This window comes from Balaenoptera acutorostrata, chromosome 4 (genome assembly GCF_949987535.1).
Source record: "Balaenoptera acutorostrata chromosome 4, mBalAcu1.1, whole genome shotgun sequence".
Lineage (NCBI taxonomy): Eukaryota > Metazoa > Chordata > Mammalia > Artiodactyla > Balaenopteridae > Balaenoptera > Balaenoptera acutorostrata.
The window spans coordinates 78348143-78367718 of NC_080067.1; the positions used below are offsets into that span (position 1 = coordinate 78348143).

A 19576-nucleotide genomic window follows, 5' to 3' on the forward strand; every position below is an offset into this window, starting at 1 on the left:
GGAGGGGGAAAGGTAGGCTTGGATGAAGTGAAAGAGTGGAATGGACATATATACAGTACCAAATGTAAAATAGATCGCTAGTGGGAAGCAGCTGCGTAGCACAGGGAGATCAGCTTGGTGCTTTGTGTCCACCTAGACGGAAGGGGATAGGGAGGGTGGGAGGGAGACGCAAGGGGGAGGAGTTATGGGGACGTATGTATATGTATAGCTGATTCACTTTGTTATACAGCAGAAATTAACACACCACTGTAAAGCAATTATACTCCAATAAAGGTGTTTTAAAAATAATTAAATAAATAAAAATCCAAATCTAAAAAAAAAACAAAATAAGATAGATTTAAAACTGAATTGCCCAGAACTCCCCACTCCCCACACCCAGAAAAAAATTAAGATAGCAAAACCAGATGGAAAGGTATCCCCATGAACCTCAATATAAAAGCAGGTATAAACAAGCTGTCAACAGCTGTAAGACCCCATGATATCAGCATCTGTACCCGGAGAAGCAGTAGAAGAAGCCCAAAAGCCAATCTGTACTCATTTAAAAAGCGAAGTGGATCTATTGAGAACTGCCTCTGAAACTATAAGGGTTTTTGCACAATCTACATGTGAGTGCAAGGGATCTGCAATAAGGTGTGAAGAAGCTGGAGCAGTCTGAGCCTCATGACACAATTAACCAGCTATAGCTCCCTTTTAGTTCAAAGCCCCACACCAAGGAACAATTGCTAGGAATAAAATCCAAATTGAGCAGGATAAGGATAATAGAGCCAAAGGATATAGAAAGTCCAGATGAGTGGGGGGAAAGAAAGCCCAGGAGATCTCACAGTATATGAGATATATCTTTGAACACTTGACATAGACAGCAAAAGGGAGTTCTAGAACTGTGGAGATAGAAAAGTCATCCTGATGCAATACTCTTATCTAAAAAAGTTCAGGAAAACTAATTTCTCATAAAAATGAACAACAGAAAAGGATCAAGATTGAATCCAATGGAAACCTATTTGAAAAATGAAAATAAGAATCAGAATAATGTCTCTACAATGAAAGTATGCCAGAAAGACATGCCCACAAAACAAATGAAAAGTATAACCTAATATTGCAAAACAAGTTAAAGGAAAATGATGAATATATGGAAGAACAACATAAATGAGTTAATAGAACTCAGGAAATTATTAGAAATAAAGACAAATTTTATTTCAAAAATTAAGTTTAACTCCAAGGAGCACACAATAGTTATTTAAAGCAAGTAGGTAAAAAAGAGGAATTTTTAAAAATCAAAAATAAAGAGTTCTTTCCCTTCCACATCCTGATCAATTTTGTATTAAAGCCGTTAGGTGAAGCATAGCAAGGTAATTATGTGCATTGCAGGGCTGGGAAGGTGGGGGACATCTATGGTAAACCGTTAGGACTTAACCATGATGAGGGCTTCCACACAGGCAACTTCCTGGTGTGAGGAGTTGGAGCCTGAGCAGAGTGAGATGGTTACACATGGGACTGGTCAGAGCCCAGTCTGGAAAGTAGATGGTACTAGAAGCAGAAGGCTAGTTACATACAGAGAGATTGATCAAATGAATATATATTTTAAGGGTAATGTTGTCTGTGATTTTCAATGTTGGAGAAGAGAGTTATAAATATTGAAAGGGAGAAAACTAAATATAGACCATATATTATTAGATTAGAATTGGAGAAATTTTTATGAACATATTGTTTTCAGTTTACATAATATAAACCTATAGTTATAAATTTGTATCTATTTTACATATATATATGTAATTCCCTGGCTCTATCCACTGAGAAGGCCTGGGCTCAGTGCCACCCCAGTAGCAATGAGCACACCTAAGCCTCATCTTAGCTTCTAAATACTATTCCCCATCTGAATTACCAAGGCTGTTTGGATAAATGGCCTGTTCTAGGAGTGGGGCAGGGAAATATTACAGATTACTCTGCAATATTTTATGCCAGAAAGCAAGGAAGTGCTCAAGGAATGATGGAGGCATGTCAAAGGGCACATAATCCAATTTGAAAGTGTTCCCACTGGCCAAATTGGGAACAATTTGAACATCAAATTGATGATAATAATACCTGATAGTAATCCACTGAATAAACTAAGATATCATGGGTCTTTACTAATATAAATAAATGAATTAATTGAAAGTTTGATGAGAATGGAGATGTGTACATGGTTTCAATAACTTGCTATTTGCAAATGGAAAAAAGAGTAATTTTGCAGTAGAGAGACCTGGCAGGCACAACCTTCATCAAGTGCTGAAAGTTTATAGCATCAGTAATGGGACAAATCAAAAATGTATACCACCTGGTAGGGTGCATTGAAAAGAACATACATCTCTTCTGTGACATTCCTGCCAAAGTTGCAGGACTAATCATGTGGGAACATCAGACATATCTAAAGAGACATTCTACAAAATAATTGGCCTCTAATTTTCAACAGTAGCAAGATTACAAAGTCAAGGAGAGACTGAGAAACTGCTCTGACTGGAGGAGACTTTAAAAATATGACAATTTTAATGCCTATATGCTCTGATATAACTCATGATTTCGAAATGGATCCTTTTGCTATTAAGGACATTATTGGGGAAACTTCAGTGGGATGTGAGCATTAGATGTAGTAATGTATTAACATTGCTTTCTTGATATTGATGGTTTTGTGATTGTATAAGAAAATATCTTTATTTGTAGGCATTACACACTGAGAATTCAAGAGTGACATCAGAGTAGCATGTTACTCTCAAATGGTTCAGGAAAAAGTTTGTGATTGCTTCAATCTTTAAAAATATATTAATTTTTAAAAAAGAATAAGAAAGGGTTTGAGAGTGACAGATGTAGAAAGTAGGCAGAGAATATTCAACATGCATATAATAGGAGTCTCATAGGAAAAAACCAAAACAGTACAACAAAACAAATAATAAAAATATATAAACAAGAAAACTTTTCTAAAATTAAAAATAATAATAATTTAAGCTACATATTGAAAGGACAATCCAGGTACCTAAGGTAATAACCATCACTGAGAAACATTCTAATAAAATTATTGGAATTAAGAGAAAAAAATTTGGTGAAATTCCAGGCCCCCAAAAAATGTTTTTTAAAGAAAAGAAAATGAGGTTGTCATCAGAACTTCATCAGCCATCGTTTATAAGAGACAATGGAGTCAACATACTTAAGAATCAAAGAAAGAAACTGTGACTCAAACAGGCTTGAAATATAAAGACTGCAATCAAATGTATCAACAAAGAATTAGGATGATATTGTTCACATAACCCTTCCTGAGGAGAAAGAACAAACTTCAGACACCAAAAATGGAAGAGATGCTGACATAAAGACTCGTGTTAGTAATTAAGATAGTTATAAGGAAAAGAATGTATAATATGAAAAAGCTGTATGCTATGACAGTTTGGAAAAAATTCAGTTATCAGAAAATGGGGGTAGAATTGTAGATAATGTGAAAATAGAAGGACTTGCCTGGTGGTGCAGTAGTTAAGAATCCAGCTGCCAATGCAGGGGACACGGGTTCAAGCCCTGGTCCGGGAGGATCCCACATGCCGCGGAGCTACTGAGCCTGCGCTCTAGAGCCTGCAAGCCACAACTACCGAAGCCCGTGCACCTAGAGCCCATGCTCTGCAACAAGAAAAACCCGCGCACTGCAACGAAGAGTAGCCCCCCCTCGCCGCAACTAGAGAAAGCCCGCATGCAGCAACGAAGACCCAACGCAGCAGGATAAAAAAAAATAGAATAAACTTTCTGATTGCTTTGAAGTTATTAATATAAAAGGATAATATTTCAAATTAGATCTGGGGAGATTGCTCATAGTAGGGGGCCGAAAGCCAAACCAAGAGTTATCATTAGAACAACAGAATAAAACTTCCTAATTTTATATTTATATATTTACTTTTATAAATATTTAACTTTTATTTAAATATATTTTATTAAGTATATATAAATTTTTATAAGTGTTTTATAAATATATTTATTAGAATATAAATTTTATATAAATATTTTATATATTCATATAATATGATCCCTTGTTTAGGAATCTAATGTGCGTGTATGCGTATATATATATATAAATAAATTTAGGAAGGCTTGTCCTTGTGTGTGTGTGTATGTGTGTGTGTATATATATATGAACAAATAGACTGCACAGTGAAACTGTGTTCCAGTTACTATTACTTCATAACCACCCCTAAAGCTCAGTGGATTAAAACAACAATCATTTTATGGATTCACTATGTTAGGAATTCAGCCGGAATTTTGGCTTGGATGGTCCTTGTGGCATAGACCGAGGTCACTTAATGGGATTCAGCTGATGGGTGAGCTGCTTTGGAAGGTCCAAAATGGCTTCACTCCCCTTGTCTTGGGACTTTGTTGGCACCAGCTAGAAGTTTGGGCTCAGAGAACTATCACATGAGCTCTGAAGAGTGGTGCTTTGAGAGTAGTTGGACTTCTCACATGGTGTCTGGCTTCCTCCAGATCAAGCATCCCATAAGAACCAGGCAAATGTTCCATGGACTCTTCTGATGTAACCTAGAAAGTCACATATGATCGTTTCTACCACATTCACTTGCTTACAATTGAGTCATAAGACCAGCCCAAATTCAAGAAGGGGATTAGACTCCACCTCTTGTTCGAGGAATGGCAAAGTCACATAGTACAAGAACATGTGGGATGCCAGGCATCTTTGGAATATATAATCTGCCACAAGCTATGTGTATAAAAGTCATATATATATATATTCAACATATGAACATAAAATATAAAACATAAAATAGAATGAATAGAACTGGAGATCACACAACTTCAATTATATCAAAAGTTAATTCACCTTAATTGTTACAAGAAAACAATTTTCAGATTTGCTAGTAAAGCAAAATCTAACCCTATATAGTATCTTGTTGTAACAAAGAGATAGAGGTTAGAAATAACCATATAGCTATAAAAAAAGAATGAGGGACGTCTGTATATGCTGCTATGGAGCATTCTTACTATTACTGCAATAAGACTACTTATTATTAAATAAAATAAGCAATGTGGAGAAATGTATATGTTACTGTTTATTAAAGAAGGAGGAACAATACATATATGTGTGTGTACATATACATATAATTATAAAATATATGTATAGTTTAAATATACATATATTAAAATAATATAGAATAAGTGTAAACATATTTGTATGTTACATATATGTTTACTTATATTATTAAAAGTGGAAGGATAAACATTTCTTTAAATGTTTATAATGACGAGGACAGAGTAGGGTAGGGAGAGAGGGATATTCTTGTTTGATATCCTTGTTTTATAGATTTCACTTTGGAACTGTTTTACCTGCCTATAAAAACAATGAAAAATGTAAAAAGCAACCCCTAAAAATTGAAGTTGAAAATTAAAATGAACAAATGAACCTGGATGTATATCCAGCTGGCAGCCTTAACACCTAGGAAGGAACTATTCCCAGTGACTTTAAAACAGTATTCAACTGTATATTCCTAATAGGCCATACTCCAAAGATAAAAAGAACTAGGAAAGGTAGTTAATTGTTTTTAGTAATCATGTCATGGTTGTAGTTTTGGTGTTATTTTAAGACTGTTGTGAATATAATATGGGTTAAAACAAGTAAGTCATGATGGGTCCTCTAATTCTGTTATCCCCAGTGTCTTGAGAACCAGGATTCTTCATATGCAAGGAAGCATATAAAGTAAGAAGAGATTAAGTAAAAACCTAATGGCCCTAATTTTTAATTAGAAGAACCAGTATAAACTAAGGATTCACTTCATATTTTTAATCTTTATCTTCATCCATTGATCTGTCTGTATCTTAGCTATGTCTACATAGACTAAAGATTTGCCATGAGTTGATAATTGTTGAATTGTCAAGGATTCATTTTTACCAATCAGTCTACTAATGTTTATACTTTAAATTTTATATTATATTTTTAAAGGACAATAAAAAATATTTTATTACATATTATTGTGAGCATTTAAATATTTCTGAGTTTTTTGATGAATTGTTGCTTCAGTTCCTTAATCTTGGTATCCAGAAAACAAGCTTGATGACTGTGGTGAAAGGAAGAGTAACTCAGCAATAATCATGTTTACTCTTACTCTGTCTCCTTAAACTACACACGCTCCAGACAAGATACTTGCTCTTGCTGTAAGACTGGTTTTATAAGAAAATCTAATGGAATCTGACTTGTCTGTTAGTTGTTTATTGTAAATAGAGAAAAAGGTATAAGTGTGTATAACCATGTAATTGCAGTATTTTTGAAAAAGTGCTTAAACTTTTTGTTATTAATAGGTTTTGTAGCTTTTAATGTATGATATAGTTTAAAATAGTCCATCTTCAAAATCATACTTGTTTTTGTATAAAAAGTATCTTAAATAAAATGTTTATTCCTTCAGATTGCTTTTGTGCATCTTATTTTAACATTTTGAAAAATTATAAAATGAGTTGAAGTAAATTTAATTCCATTTATTAACTTATTAAAGCATATTTTTTGCATATTATTGACCCTGCACAAGTTCTATAATTCGAAAATATAGGATTAGCTGATTTCTTCACAGAAAAAAATCAGTAAACAAAGCATCTAGTATAAATTATTTTAGGCTTTTTTTAAGTATAAAAATTAGAATAAATCCTACTTTTTAAAATTTACAGTTAAATTTGACAGTAAAATTGATACTGCTATTTGATGCATGGAAATTGTCTTTTATTAAATGTGATACGAACTTTAAAATAGCATACTGAAAATACTATTTTCAACCAGTTCTAATTCATGGTACACTTAGAGATTGTTAAGTTTTAAAATTTGCATATTGGGCAAAATCTTGTATAGATTACTCTTCTAAGGTTCTGACCACATTTAATCAATTATAAGACAGCTTACATATTTAATACTTTATCTTCAAGTAACTTATTTTTTTAGAATATAAAATATGAATTTATTCCTCTTTTTTCTTCCATCAGAATACAGTCGGTTTGAAGCCAAAATACATGACTTACGGGAGCAGATGATGAATAGTAGCATTAGTTCAGGTTCAGGTTCTCTTCGAACTAGCCAGAAGCGATCCCTCTATGTCAGGTAAATTTTTTGAATTTCTAATTATTGCAGTCTTTATGCATGCATGCAGATTCTTTCAGGTTTTTCACCATGACTTAGTTTTACTATAGAAAAGTGTATTGCAAACCAAGGAAATTTTTTTTATGATTGATTTCCTGATAGTGTGTCTTTAAGGTGTTGGAATATTATTATAATTTTATTAATGAAAGTTATATAACCTCTTGAATAATAATAGTATGATAAAGGAAGACAAAATAAATACAAACCAGAAAATTTTTTAAGTTAATATTTTACTGGGTGACTAGTGTAGCTTGATATGTCATACCATCCAACACTTCTGTTTACCTGTATCTTTTTATAATAAAATATTCTTCATTTGAGTAACATTTAATTTCTATAGTAATTTCCACCAGTTCTTCTGTTTTCACGGCAGTAATTTATCTCTGCCTACCTGGATAGTGTACACCTCTAATTTGTGAGCATTTCTAGGGTCTCGTGGAGTAAATCTTGTTTCAATATCCTTCTCTTCAGGCACCCCATTTAGAGCTTCCTCTGCTCTGCTAAATTTACCGTCATCCAAAACCATGTTAAACTCTCTTTCCTCCTTCTTGTCATCTCTCTTCTGTATTTGTTTTTGGTGGTGGTGGTGGTGTTGTCGTCATTTTAGTGAGTTTCAGGATGGAAAGGAAATACAAGCATTACCTCAGAGATTTTGCAGGTTTAGTTCCAGACCACTGCAATACAGTGAATATCACAATAAAGCGAGTCACAAATTTTTTGGTTTCCCAGTGTATATAAAAGTTACGTTTACACTATACTGTCGTCTGTTAAATGTGCAATAGAATTATGTCTTTAAGAAAAATACATACCTCAATTTTAAAATATTTTATTGCTAAAAATGCTAACCATCAATGAGCCTTACGCAAGTCATAGTTTTTTTTTGCTGATGGATGGTCCTGCCTCCATATTGATGACTGCTGACTGATCAGGGTGGTGTTGCTGGAGGTTGGGGTGGCTGTGGCAGTTTCCTAAAAATAAGACACCAGTGAAGTTTGCAAACTGACTGATTCTTCCGTTCATGAACGGTTTCTCTGGAGCATGCAACGCTATTTGACAGCATTTTACCCACAGTCAACTTCTTTCAAAACTGCACTCAGCTCTCTCAGATCCTGCCGCTGCTTTATCAACTAAGTTGATGTAATATTTCCATCCCTTGTTGTCATTTCGATAATCTTCACAGCATCTTCACCAGGAGTGGGTTCACATCTGTAGTTACTTCCTCCGCTGAGGTCTCAAACCCCTCAAAGTCATCAGTGAGGAGTGGAATCAACTTCTTGCAAACTCCTGTTAATATTGATATTTTGACCTCTTCCATGAACCACCAATGTTCTTAATGGCATCTAGAATGGTGAATCCTTTATGGGAGGTTTTCAATTTACTTTGTCCAGATCCATCAGAGGAATCACTATCATAACTAGTAAGTCTTGAAAGTCAAACATGGGCTACAGAATGAAAGTTGTCTTAGCAGGCATGAAAACAGCATTTATCTCATTTTACACTTCCATCAAAGCTCTTGGGTGACCAGGTACATTGTCAATGAGCAGTAATATTTTGAAAGAAAAAATTTTTTTTGAGCAGTAGGTCTCAACAGTGTGCTTAAAATATTCAGTAAACCATGTTGTAAACAAATGTGGTGTCATCCAGGCTTTGTTGTTTCATTTCTATAGCACAGGCAGAGTAGATTTAGCATAATTCTTAAGAGCCGTAGGATTTTCAGAATGGTAAATGAGCATTGGCTTAACTTAAACTCACCAGCTGCATTAGCCCCTAACAAGAGAGTCAGCCTGCGCTTTGAAGCTTGGAAGCCCGGCGTTGACTCCTCTCTAGCTATAAAAGTTCTAGATGGCATCTTCTTCCAATATAAGGCTGTTTTGTCCACATCAAAAATCTGTTGTTTAGTGTAACCACCTTCATTACTTATTTAGATCTTCTGGATAACTTGTTGCAGCTTCTACATCAGCACTTGCTGCTTTACCTTGCACTTCTATGTTAACGGAGATGGCTTCTTTCCTGAAACCTTATGAACCAACCTCTGCTAGCTTCGAACTTTTCTGCAGCTTCCTCACCTCTCTCAGCCTTCATGGAATTGAAGAGAGTTTGGGCCTTACTCTGGATTACACTTTGGCTTAAAGGAATGTTGTGGCTGGTTTGATCTTCTATCCAGACCACTAAAACTTTCTCAGTATCAGCAGTAAGGCTGTTTCACTTTCTTATTATTCCTGTGTTTACTCAAGTAGCACTTTCAGTTTTTTTCTACTTAGCTAACCGTTTGATGCAAGAAGCCTAGTTTTTGGCTATCTTGGCTTTCAACGTGCCTTCCTCACTAAGCTTAACCATTTCTAGCTGATTTAAAGTGAGAGACCTGTAACTCTTCCTTTCATGTGAACATTTAGAGGCCATTGTAGGGCTATTAATTGGCCTAATTTCAATATTGTTGTGTCTCAAGGAATAGGGAGTCCCAAGGAGATGGGAGGGAGATGGGGAAGGGCCAGTTGGTAGAGCAGTCAGAACACACACATTTATCAATTAAGTTACCATCTTATAAGAGCATGGTTTGTGATGCACCAAAATGATTACAATAGTAACGTTAACGATCACAGATCACCATAATAAATATAATAATAATGAAAAAGTTTGAAATATTGGGAGAATTACCAAAATGTGACATAGAGACATGAAGTGAGCAAATGTCGTAAAAATGACACCAGTAGACTTGGGATTACCACAGGGTTATGCCGTCCCAACACAGGGTTGCCACAAAACCTTCAATTTGTAAAAAAGAAAAAAAAAACAAACCACAATATCTGGCAAGTGCAATAAGGTAAAGCACAATAAAATGAGGTATGCCTATAGATACATGTAGCCAATCTGCCATAGTTAACCAGAAGTCTTATGGTTCTTTTTAGTAAATGTATTTTTAATTTCAAAAGTAAAAATAAAGTTAAGGCTACCAATGACTACATACAGTATGGTACCTTTTTATAAAGCTCTGAAACAGGTAAAATCATACATAATTACTTAGTCATCCATATGTGTGTGATAAAACCAAACCAACAAAAAAGGGTAAGGAGCAAGGAAATAATAAACACTGTATTCAGAACGGTGGTTACCTTCTAATAGTGCTTAACTCTTAATCTGAGGGAAACAGGATCAAGGGGAAAAATACATAGGTGAATATAAGTTACTGATAAAAGTTTTGTGTATAGTCTTAGGTTGGAGAGTAGATTAACAGGCGTTCATTATATTCTTATGATTAATAGCTCAAATAAGTATTCCATGAGTTCCTTTTTTTATTAATCAGAGTACTAAAAGACAAAGTTTAAGTGCTAACATAGGGAGTAGAGATTGTGAGTGATTTCTTCGTTGCTCATCGGTAATATAGTTGTGTTGATTTTGTAATTCAAAAGATTAATTTATGATAATAAAAATGTTGAGATGTAGTATTTTTCCTTTTCTGAATATCCTGTGGCATTTGTTCTACCTCTTAAGGTACTTTATTTGCTATTTTATATTCTGTTTATTTGTATCTTCATCATCTTTGTCATCTGTATCTTTGCCATATCTACTTAATTACCTTTTTAAATGAATATTTAGTAAATTACTAACTATATCAAACCTTTGTATTATTTGAAGTTAACTATGTTTTTCCAGTAGAAAGACGTTTCCTTAGTATTCAGAATTTATTGAAGTAATGACTTCGCATTTATATCATTTATAATCTTTATCTTGCAGTTGTAGAATTCTTTCTTCAAATAAAATCCAATGTATTGGATATGTTTTAATATATGTTTAAGTAAGCCTTCCCACTTTTGATTCTCACCTACTTCCTTCACACTGTTAACCACTGAAAAGTCTTGAAAGAACACATTTGAAAACCATTAACTAGTTTATTCATTTAGCCATCAAATCATTTCACCCCTCTTCAGTTTTACTTCAAGAGATAGAGTCTTAAAAGTTGGGTAGCATGAAAAGGAATATGATTTGTATCCTAATTTCCCATTGCCAAATTAGGACAAAAGAATGAATAAATTGTATTATAAATATAATTCTTGGGATCCTTCCTGTACTCTTGTTAGACGTTTTTTGAACATAAGAATTTAATTTGTCACCATTCTAAAGCAATTATACTCCAATAAAGATGTTAAAGAAAAAGAATTTAATTTGTTTAAATATTGTATACTAATTAAGTATCAGGACACAATTTTCTTGTTATCAAATTTTAAAATATTCCTGACATTTTGCAATTACTATATTAAATTGATACAGTATTTTTTCCAAAATGGTTGGCAGCTGTTAAAGTCATCATATCATCATCTGTGGTTAGTTTTCATCATTGTTATTGACTCTGAAAACCCTATTAATTATAGTTTTATGAACAAATGAAAGGAATAGTTAACTGGGAAAATAATCACTCTGTTGATCTAGTCTTAAAGTCCACAAATGATGAATCAGATCAATCAGGGAATTTGTTTACCCAAGTGTGTCTAGTCAAAATAAAGAGAAGAGTCTCTTTTAATATTTACTTTATTAATTTAGAACAACTGACCAGATTTGTCTTCATTTTAGAATTCAATACAGGTTGCCACTGGATTGTACTAAAAGTATTTTTTTTAATTTCTCATACAGTATTGAGAGAAATAAGGTAGTATATCTATTAGCATAACAAGTTAATTTTGCTGTTTCTTTTTAGTCTCATTGTCTTCTTGTATTGGGTTGGCCGAAAAGTTCGTTCGGGCTTTTCTGTAACATCTCATGGAAAAGCCCGAACAAACTTTTTGGTCGACCCAATAATATAGCGCAAAATTGAGCTTGGCATTATTCTGCCTACCATGGTACATTGTTTAATTATCTACCCAGATTATATATATATTTTTAGGATCCTGTTTATTTAATATTCATAATATCATTATAAGAAATAATTATGGACTTTTTTCTTCTTAATCTAGGGCCCTTTTTGATTATGACAAGACTAAAGACAGTGGCCTTCCTAGTCAGGGATTGAACTTCAAATTTGGAGATATCCTCCATGTTATTAATGCTTCTGATGACGAATGGTGGCAGGCCAGGCAGGTTACACCAGATGGTGAAAGTGATGAAGTTGGGGTGATACCCAGTAAACGCAGGTAAATATAAGTCTGTTACAGTCTTACCACTTGAAAATTGGACAACATAAATAATTGCTGTTTCTTTAATTTTCTTTTACTGAAGTGGTGATTTTATGCTCGGTTTTATATATTGTGTTTCACAACCATTTAATTTTATTCACCTTATATTGTAACCAATGACATAGTAAGAGAATATGATGCCCCCAAATAGAAATTTCTCTAAAGCTCCTACTGGTTGCTAAAAACAAAATGAGTATATTTTAAGTCACTGTGCCATATATCTATACCAGTGGAGGGAGAGAGAATTAAAAGCCTCTGTAGTTTTCCCATGTAGATGGTGTTAAAACCTAAATTTCCAGGGGTTTTGATTGTGTGAATTGCCTCCTCTAGACTTAAAAAATGAAAGCATTTTAACTAAATGCAAAATTTTTAGAAATATCTAAGAATGTGTTTCACATCTCTGTTTTCTTGTTTAATTTAAAAGTATCCATTCATTCACTGCTCTTTCCTCTTTGCTTTTAACTGTTTATTGTAGTGATTCACTCACTGGTACATACTTACCACCTAGTGGCAAAAGTGGTTAAGTGCAGATTGTCTTTGAAAAGGGTGATCCCAATTTAGAACCCCCTCTAAGGTCAATGAAATGCTATTCAGTGTCTACTTCTATGGGAAAGGTATTAAAACATCAGTTCATAATTTCCTCAAAAGAGCTTATTTATGAGATCTGATTCATCCAAATCATTGCCTAAAACTTAAAAGTTTTAAGATAGCCAGTAAAAATTGTCAATGAAACATTAATGTTTATTATAGCCAGTTAATTCACTTCAAGTCAAGCTTATGACGTAATAAACTTGTTCTTTTCTTATTAATAAGTTGGACTTATACTTATTTTGTTAAGAGTCTCTAAAATCGATACTTATGCCAAATCATATGCCTGTTTATAATCCTCTCTACCTTATCTATATTTGTACACCTGTTTTTAGACATTGAAGAGTAGAAATGTTAAAATATTGCCTAGGTTTGTAATTGTGGTTTTGGAATTTATGACTGTTGTTGGCTAGATCCATATTTTTAGCAAGATCCAACTATTTGGCTGGATCTTACATTTGGTGGCAACTCCTCTTTTAGCAATGCAGCCCTCAGCTGCATAACTTTTTTCCTGGAATAGAATGTAGTATACTTTAAATCCAGAAATGCTTCCACTGTGCCTTGTTGAGTCAGTAGAAACCTCACATCTTAAATATCAAGGTCAGAGTTCCTAAAAATTGTCCTTATCCCTTGGAGTCTTATATCTTGCAAAGGTTTTACATGTGCTTGCAACAAATGAGAAATACAGCTGACTTTGGTGGAAAGAGATATTTTTCATTTTGTGTATAAAAATTCTGTGAGGTTGGATTTTGAAGCCAGAAGTGATAAAAGAGATGAGATATACCTTGAGACCTCTACAGATCCCCAAATTCATGAATAATATTATAGAATATAATTTTCCTTCCATAAAATGCAGTATGAAATCACAACCAATTATGCCATTTCATTCTTCAGTGTATTCTAAACTTGTATTTTCTTAAATAGAATGATATCTTTCTTAGACCTCTTTATGTCTAATAATAGCACAAGCAATTGTAGTTCCTACAGTTCTTAGCTTTCTTTTGGAAACAGTGTTGACAAATAAACACAATTGAAGTCACTCAACTATTTAGCGAGCAAGATAATGATTAGAAAACAAAGCCATTTTGAGTTGTAAATGTTTACCTCACTAAATGTTAGTTTTTCAGTGCCCTCAGTAAGTGCCTAGGCAGAATTATAAATTAATTATTCATATCATGGACCCTCAGGATTGCTCTGGAATAGAAAAAGCAAGTTTTAAATCCATGACTGCTAGGGTTCTTCTGTACCCATGGTAAAACTGTATAGCTAGATAATAAAAAATAAAGATATGCATTTATTCATAGGCTGTTTCGGTACGTTTTTCTGCTATATACTAATATAATTGCTATGTTGAAATCAAGGATTTGTAAAGCTTAATTTATATGAAATTTTGCACGATTCATATTGGTGTTACAATCTACACGATTGTAGATTGTACATTTGTTGTAGTTTTGTTTGCTTGCTTATTTCAAAGGTAACATTTTTAACAAGGTTTAAAATTCACAAGATTTAAAAGCTATACAGGCTGTCTCTTAACCCTGTTCCCCAAGCACCCATTTCACCTTCTTAGGGATAACTAAGGTTACCAGTTCTTCTATATCCTCCCAAAGATACTTTAAAACTGTATTTTGGGGACTTCCCTGGTGGTCCAGTGGCTAAGACTCTGCACTCCCAAAATAGGGGGCCTGGGTTCGATCCCCGGTCAGGGAGCTGGATCCCTCATGCCGCAACTAAGAGTTTGCATGCTGCAACTAAAGATCCTGCATGCCACAACTAAAGATCCCACATGCCACAACTAAAGATCCCACATGCCACAACTAAAAGATACTGCATGTCACAACAAAGATCCTGCGTGCCTCAACTAAGACCCAGCACAGCCAAATAAATAAATAAATATTTTCTTAAAAAGCCCTCTATTTCGTACACTATAATTGGTTACTTTATGTATTTACACAAATATATCATTGGAATTAAGCTTAATTTTTTTATTTCCCTCCTTTTTATTTTCAAAAATCTCAGAGCTATAGAAAAATAAGAGAAATGCAAGAATAGTACTTAGAACACCCACATATCCTTCACCTACTTTCATCAGTTAATATTTTACCCCATCTGCTTTCTCTGTAACACTGAGTTTTTAGCATATGTGTTCCATGCTAATATAACATTTAAACAACAAAACAAATGGAAACCTGGAAAATAGCTAAACTCAGAAGTGGTGCTTCATAATTTCAGTGTAATTATGGAGTAGAGTGTATATATAAGTACACATACTTGTACTGTATTTTGATATTGCACAAGTGGTTTTGTTTCATAATAAAATGAGCCCTGTATTTCATTTCTCATAATTTCTTATAAATTATGGGATTCAGATGACTTCTGAAGGCTTTAGAATATAAAAATGCTCCATATTAAAGTCTCAGTTCTGATGATTTCTAGTTAGAGCTTTAGATATGTTTATTATACTTAAAAAATAATCTGTGCTTTGCCAGGGTTGAGAAGAAAGAACGAGCCCGATTAAAAACAGTGAAATTCAATTCTAAAGCCAGAGGAGATAAAGGGGTGAGTATGTGAAATCTATTATTTCTAGAAATTAATAATTGAAGGTAATAGGCCTTTTCATAATTCTTGTTTGAGGCACATTATTAAAATGAGAAGGATTTTGCCATAAGAATTAACTATCAACTGCTCTTGCTGTGGTGGCCTACAATAGTAGATATGCTAAAGTGAACAATTTATTAACTTAAAGCATCCATTTCACAGATTTTTCGAAATTATCAAAACTGTCGTTTGATATATTCTTAACAACATACTTTTGGTCGTTATTTTTATAAATGAAATGAATTCAGCCTTCACTCAGATGAACAATTAACTATAAATGTGTGTCACCAGTATTAGTCATGAAGCTAATAAATAATACATCTGAGAAAATAGGCCTTCCCAAAACTATTAATTAGTTCATAATGTAAGTTTACGGGTTTTTGCAAGCGAATTTATGGAAATTTTCTTATTTTTTCCCCATTTATTGCTAATATTACTCATTAATAAAATCCATCTTTTAAATGTTTAAATCAGTATGAATTTTTATCTTAAGGGAATAAAGAAAGGGACAGTCAAGAGGAGGACTTTGTAGGAAATATATCAAGAAATATATCAAAGAAATATATCAGAATTCTCTTATACATATTTTAGACGTGTTTTTGTTTTCATTTACTTTGTCCTTCTTGAATCTAGTGGATGTCAATGGATGATATCACAGGCTTCACCCTATAGTATGTGTGTAATTAGTGCAATGGAATATTCTAGCAATAGGCCTGAAGAAAATGCTGAAACAACACATGTTGTGTTGAAATACTATTTATAGCAATGTTTTGTGTTTTGGGGTTTTTTTATCTAAAGCAAAACTTTTATACATCTTTTGATCAAATTTCAAATGAATATGGAAAGTTAACTCAGCAAATAAATTAACCCTACTCTTTGTACATGTCTGATATCACTAAGCACTCAGACTTAAAGCTTTAAAATTTTAAAGGAATATGACCCTTGATCAAAGAAATTAAATCTGAGTAAATTATATATAATGCATTCAGTTATTTTAGAAATGATAAATTCCTTTAAAATTTACTTGTACCTTTCAGAAAATACGAAATTATATAGTATAATCTGAAGCAATATTTAAAATAGAAAATCTTTGGAGGAAAAAATCCCAAGTAAATGCTGAGTATTTGAAATATATACAATGGTTTTTGTGCTTGTTTTATATATGTCTTTTAAAGTATTTTAGTAAAATACACTGTCAGTGTATTGTAAAAGAGGTTGCATGTTGTAACTTTTCTTTCAAACTGTAAGAAGTTAACTGAATTAACGACATATTTAAATCTTAGTCTTGTTTGTTGACTATAACCAACTTTATACACAGTCACTGTGTTCTAACACAGCACCAAAAGTATGCATGATACTGAGTGGGGTAAAAATACGCTTGCCATTGATACAGAACTGCGTTTCTCTCTGTAATACCATTTCCCATTCTAAGCTCTTCTTTTCCTTTCCTTATATGGTGGGTTATGGACTTTGTTTCCAATACAGACTTTTTAAAAACATTTCAGTTTCTCATTAACATTTTTAACATTCATTTAGCTATTTTGAAATACTACATATGGAAATTATATGTTTAGATATTTGATATATGTTTCATGAATTTGTAATATTTTATCAGTCCTCATATTTATTACACTCTCTCTTGCAATATAGCATTAATAACAATAAGTAATTAAACAGATTGTTTTGTATTGAAAATAAAAAGGAACTAGAGTTAGTATGTTTCTTCAGTTTTGTGTTTTCCCTACACATTTTTGTCCTGTTTGCTTGTGCTATTTTTCACTTTTAATAAATTCTTCACCTACAGGATGTTAGATGTAATACAGTTAATACATTTCTTAACTAACAAGCATTTCTTTCTGTCCTATATTATGATATCTTTACGATATCTCATTTTGGCTAACTGCAAAAGATATCAAAAATCAAAACATTTTAAACTTCATGTTTCTTTTGGTTGTTTGCTGTGAAACTGACTCTGACCACTATATATGCAGTAGGAGAGGTAAATTACCTTTTATTAAAAATGTATCAGTTTTATCAGTTAGCATAAAAATTATTACTAAATTCAAAATCAATGATTGTCATGAACAAAAAGACTTAGTCCTTCCATAAATTAGATTACCATAAATTTTTCTCTATTGAAACTTGTTTTCTTCTCTTTCTCTTTTCTAAAATTTGGATTCAAGCAAAGATTTTTATTCAGGTAATGCTACTTGACAGTTTATAAAACAATTATAAGCTTAGATTTCTCCACAGTATTTTTTTCTCAACTTAATTTTTAACTTCTGCTTAGGGTTATCTGAGCCTTCAGATTTTAAGATTGATATCAAGACAGTCTGCTTGTCTAATGACTATGAACTTATTAATTTTGAATTATTGATATGAAAAAGATAAAAATGAAAGATTTTGTAAAGATTCTTACCAAAACAAATCTTTTCAAGTAATAGAATTTGAGCTAAAAAAGTCACTTTAATCCATTTCATCACCTTAATCACCTGGCATCACATGACTAAAAATACTGGCACGCCAGAAAAAAGTACTGCCTGGTGTTGATATACTTCACAATATTGATAGCATCTTATGACATGGATAAACGCAAGAAAAATTAGAACAGAATTTCTATCCTTTATATTGTTCCCACTTTAAAAAATAATAAAAATTATAATTCCTATTGTCACTGGTAGGCAAGGCCATTTCCTTCAAGACATGGGTGGCTGTGACAAATTACAGAAGAAGCTGTTCCTCTTTAGCCTCATCTTTCTGTGTGCTACCTGCTTTTAAAAGTGTGAATGCACAAATGGGACATTCAAGAAGGGAAAAAACTTGTCTCAGACATCTGTGCAACAAGGGACGTCACATCAGCTGTCATAGCAATTATGTATAAACTACTAGATTTTTAATTGCCTCTTTGACATTATGAGCACCAAACTTTTTATTCCCTATTCAGGACATGGTGCTAATGAATTGAATTTGGTTCTATTTTATTTATATATACTTTAAAAATAGATAATATGGTAGAGCCTAAAGGCTAATAAATGAGTTATGATGCCATTTAAATTGGCCAGGAGAGTTGACTCTTCTTCCTTGGTTAGATAGCATTGATAATTCTTTTGCTGGACTCTGTGCTTGATGGACACGTCTTAGTTTTCTTCCCATTTTCTGATAAGCGTTTAGTTATCCTAATTCTCTTCTTTTAAAAAAAAAAAGATTTGTTTTTAAATATTCAGCACTAGCAACTTGCTCAGTTGTTTTGGTTCTCTTTTTTAGTAGTGGCTTTTTGTTAGTTTGTTGGAGCCACAAAAAAAAGAGAGAGAGAAAGGGAAAAAATGTGCTAAAGCCAAAGGAAAATGAAGGAAAGGAAAATTTAAAATATTTGAACAGCTAAAGTAATAACTTTTGCTGTAGAGCACCTAATACTTGGAAATCTAGAAAAATATGGATTGATATGAACAGATGCAAGCTTGATTTGGACTATAGTAGTAGCTAATCTGATTTACTCTTCCCTTTTTTATCAAATAACACTTCCTCCTTATTTTTAGGTATCATTGAATTATACTCTTGAAATTTTTCTGTGTTTTCAGTTATAAAATATTAGAATTAGAGCAGTTAATACTAAATTAAAAATTCACTGTGTATGTGATTAAAGCAAAATTCATATACAAACTGCACACTGTGGTCACAAGAGTCAGCTTTCACAGAGCTACTAGGCTGGGCCTTTGTACACACAGACAGTAGACATCCCTTTGTTTTGCCCCTCCTTCTCTTCTTCAGCAGTCATTCAATGACAAGCGTAAAAAGAACCTCTTTTCCCGAAAATTCCCCTTCTACAAGAACAAGGACCAGAGTGAGCAGGAAACAAGTGATGCTGACCGTAAGTATGTGGATCCAGTGGTCAACTGAAGATAAATGTAGAGGGACCTACTGCCCTGCAGTTGGTTGTTACCATGGAGACAGTTTCAAGAGCTGCAACAGGTTACTATTTGTCTTAACTAGGGACAATTTAACAGGCATAAATTAATTTGCATACCAATCTTAACTTTTTCTAGCACCTTAGGAATTCTTAATTTAAAGTAAATGGTATTTTTAAGCTATGTTT

The 19576-nt window shown here is 33.1% G+C and overlaps 1 protein-coding gene across 13 annotated transcripts in view; it reads left to right on the top strand.

Moving 5' to 3' along the window:
- DLG1 (discs large MAGUK scaffold protein 1) overlaps positions 1-19576 on the top strand; it is a 288506-nt gene that overhangs the window by 228134 nt on the left and 40796 nt on the right. For 8 of the 13 annotated variants that reach the window (XM_057545184.1, XM_057545179.1, XM_057545186.1 and 5 more), the window contains 4 exons: positions 6979-7093; positions 12079-12255; positions 15375-15444; positions 19252-19351. In XM_057545184.1, coding sequence (XP_057401167.1) covers positions 6979-7093; positions 12079-12255; positions 15375-15444; positions 19252-19351 — 462 coding nt within the window. The remainder of the gene's footprint in view (positions 1-6978; positions 7094-12078; positions 12256-15374; positions 15445-19251; positions 19352-19576) is intronic. The other 5 variants (XM_057545190.1, XM_057545187.1, XM_028163837.2 and 2 more) reach the window with 2 other exon arrangements.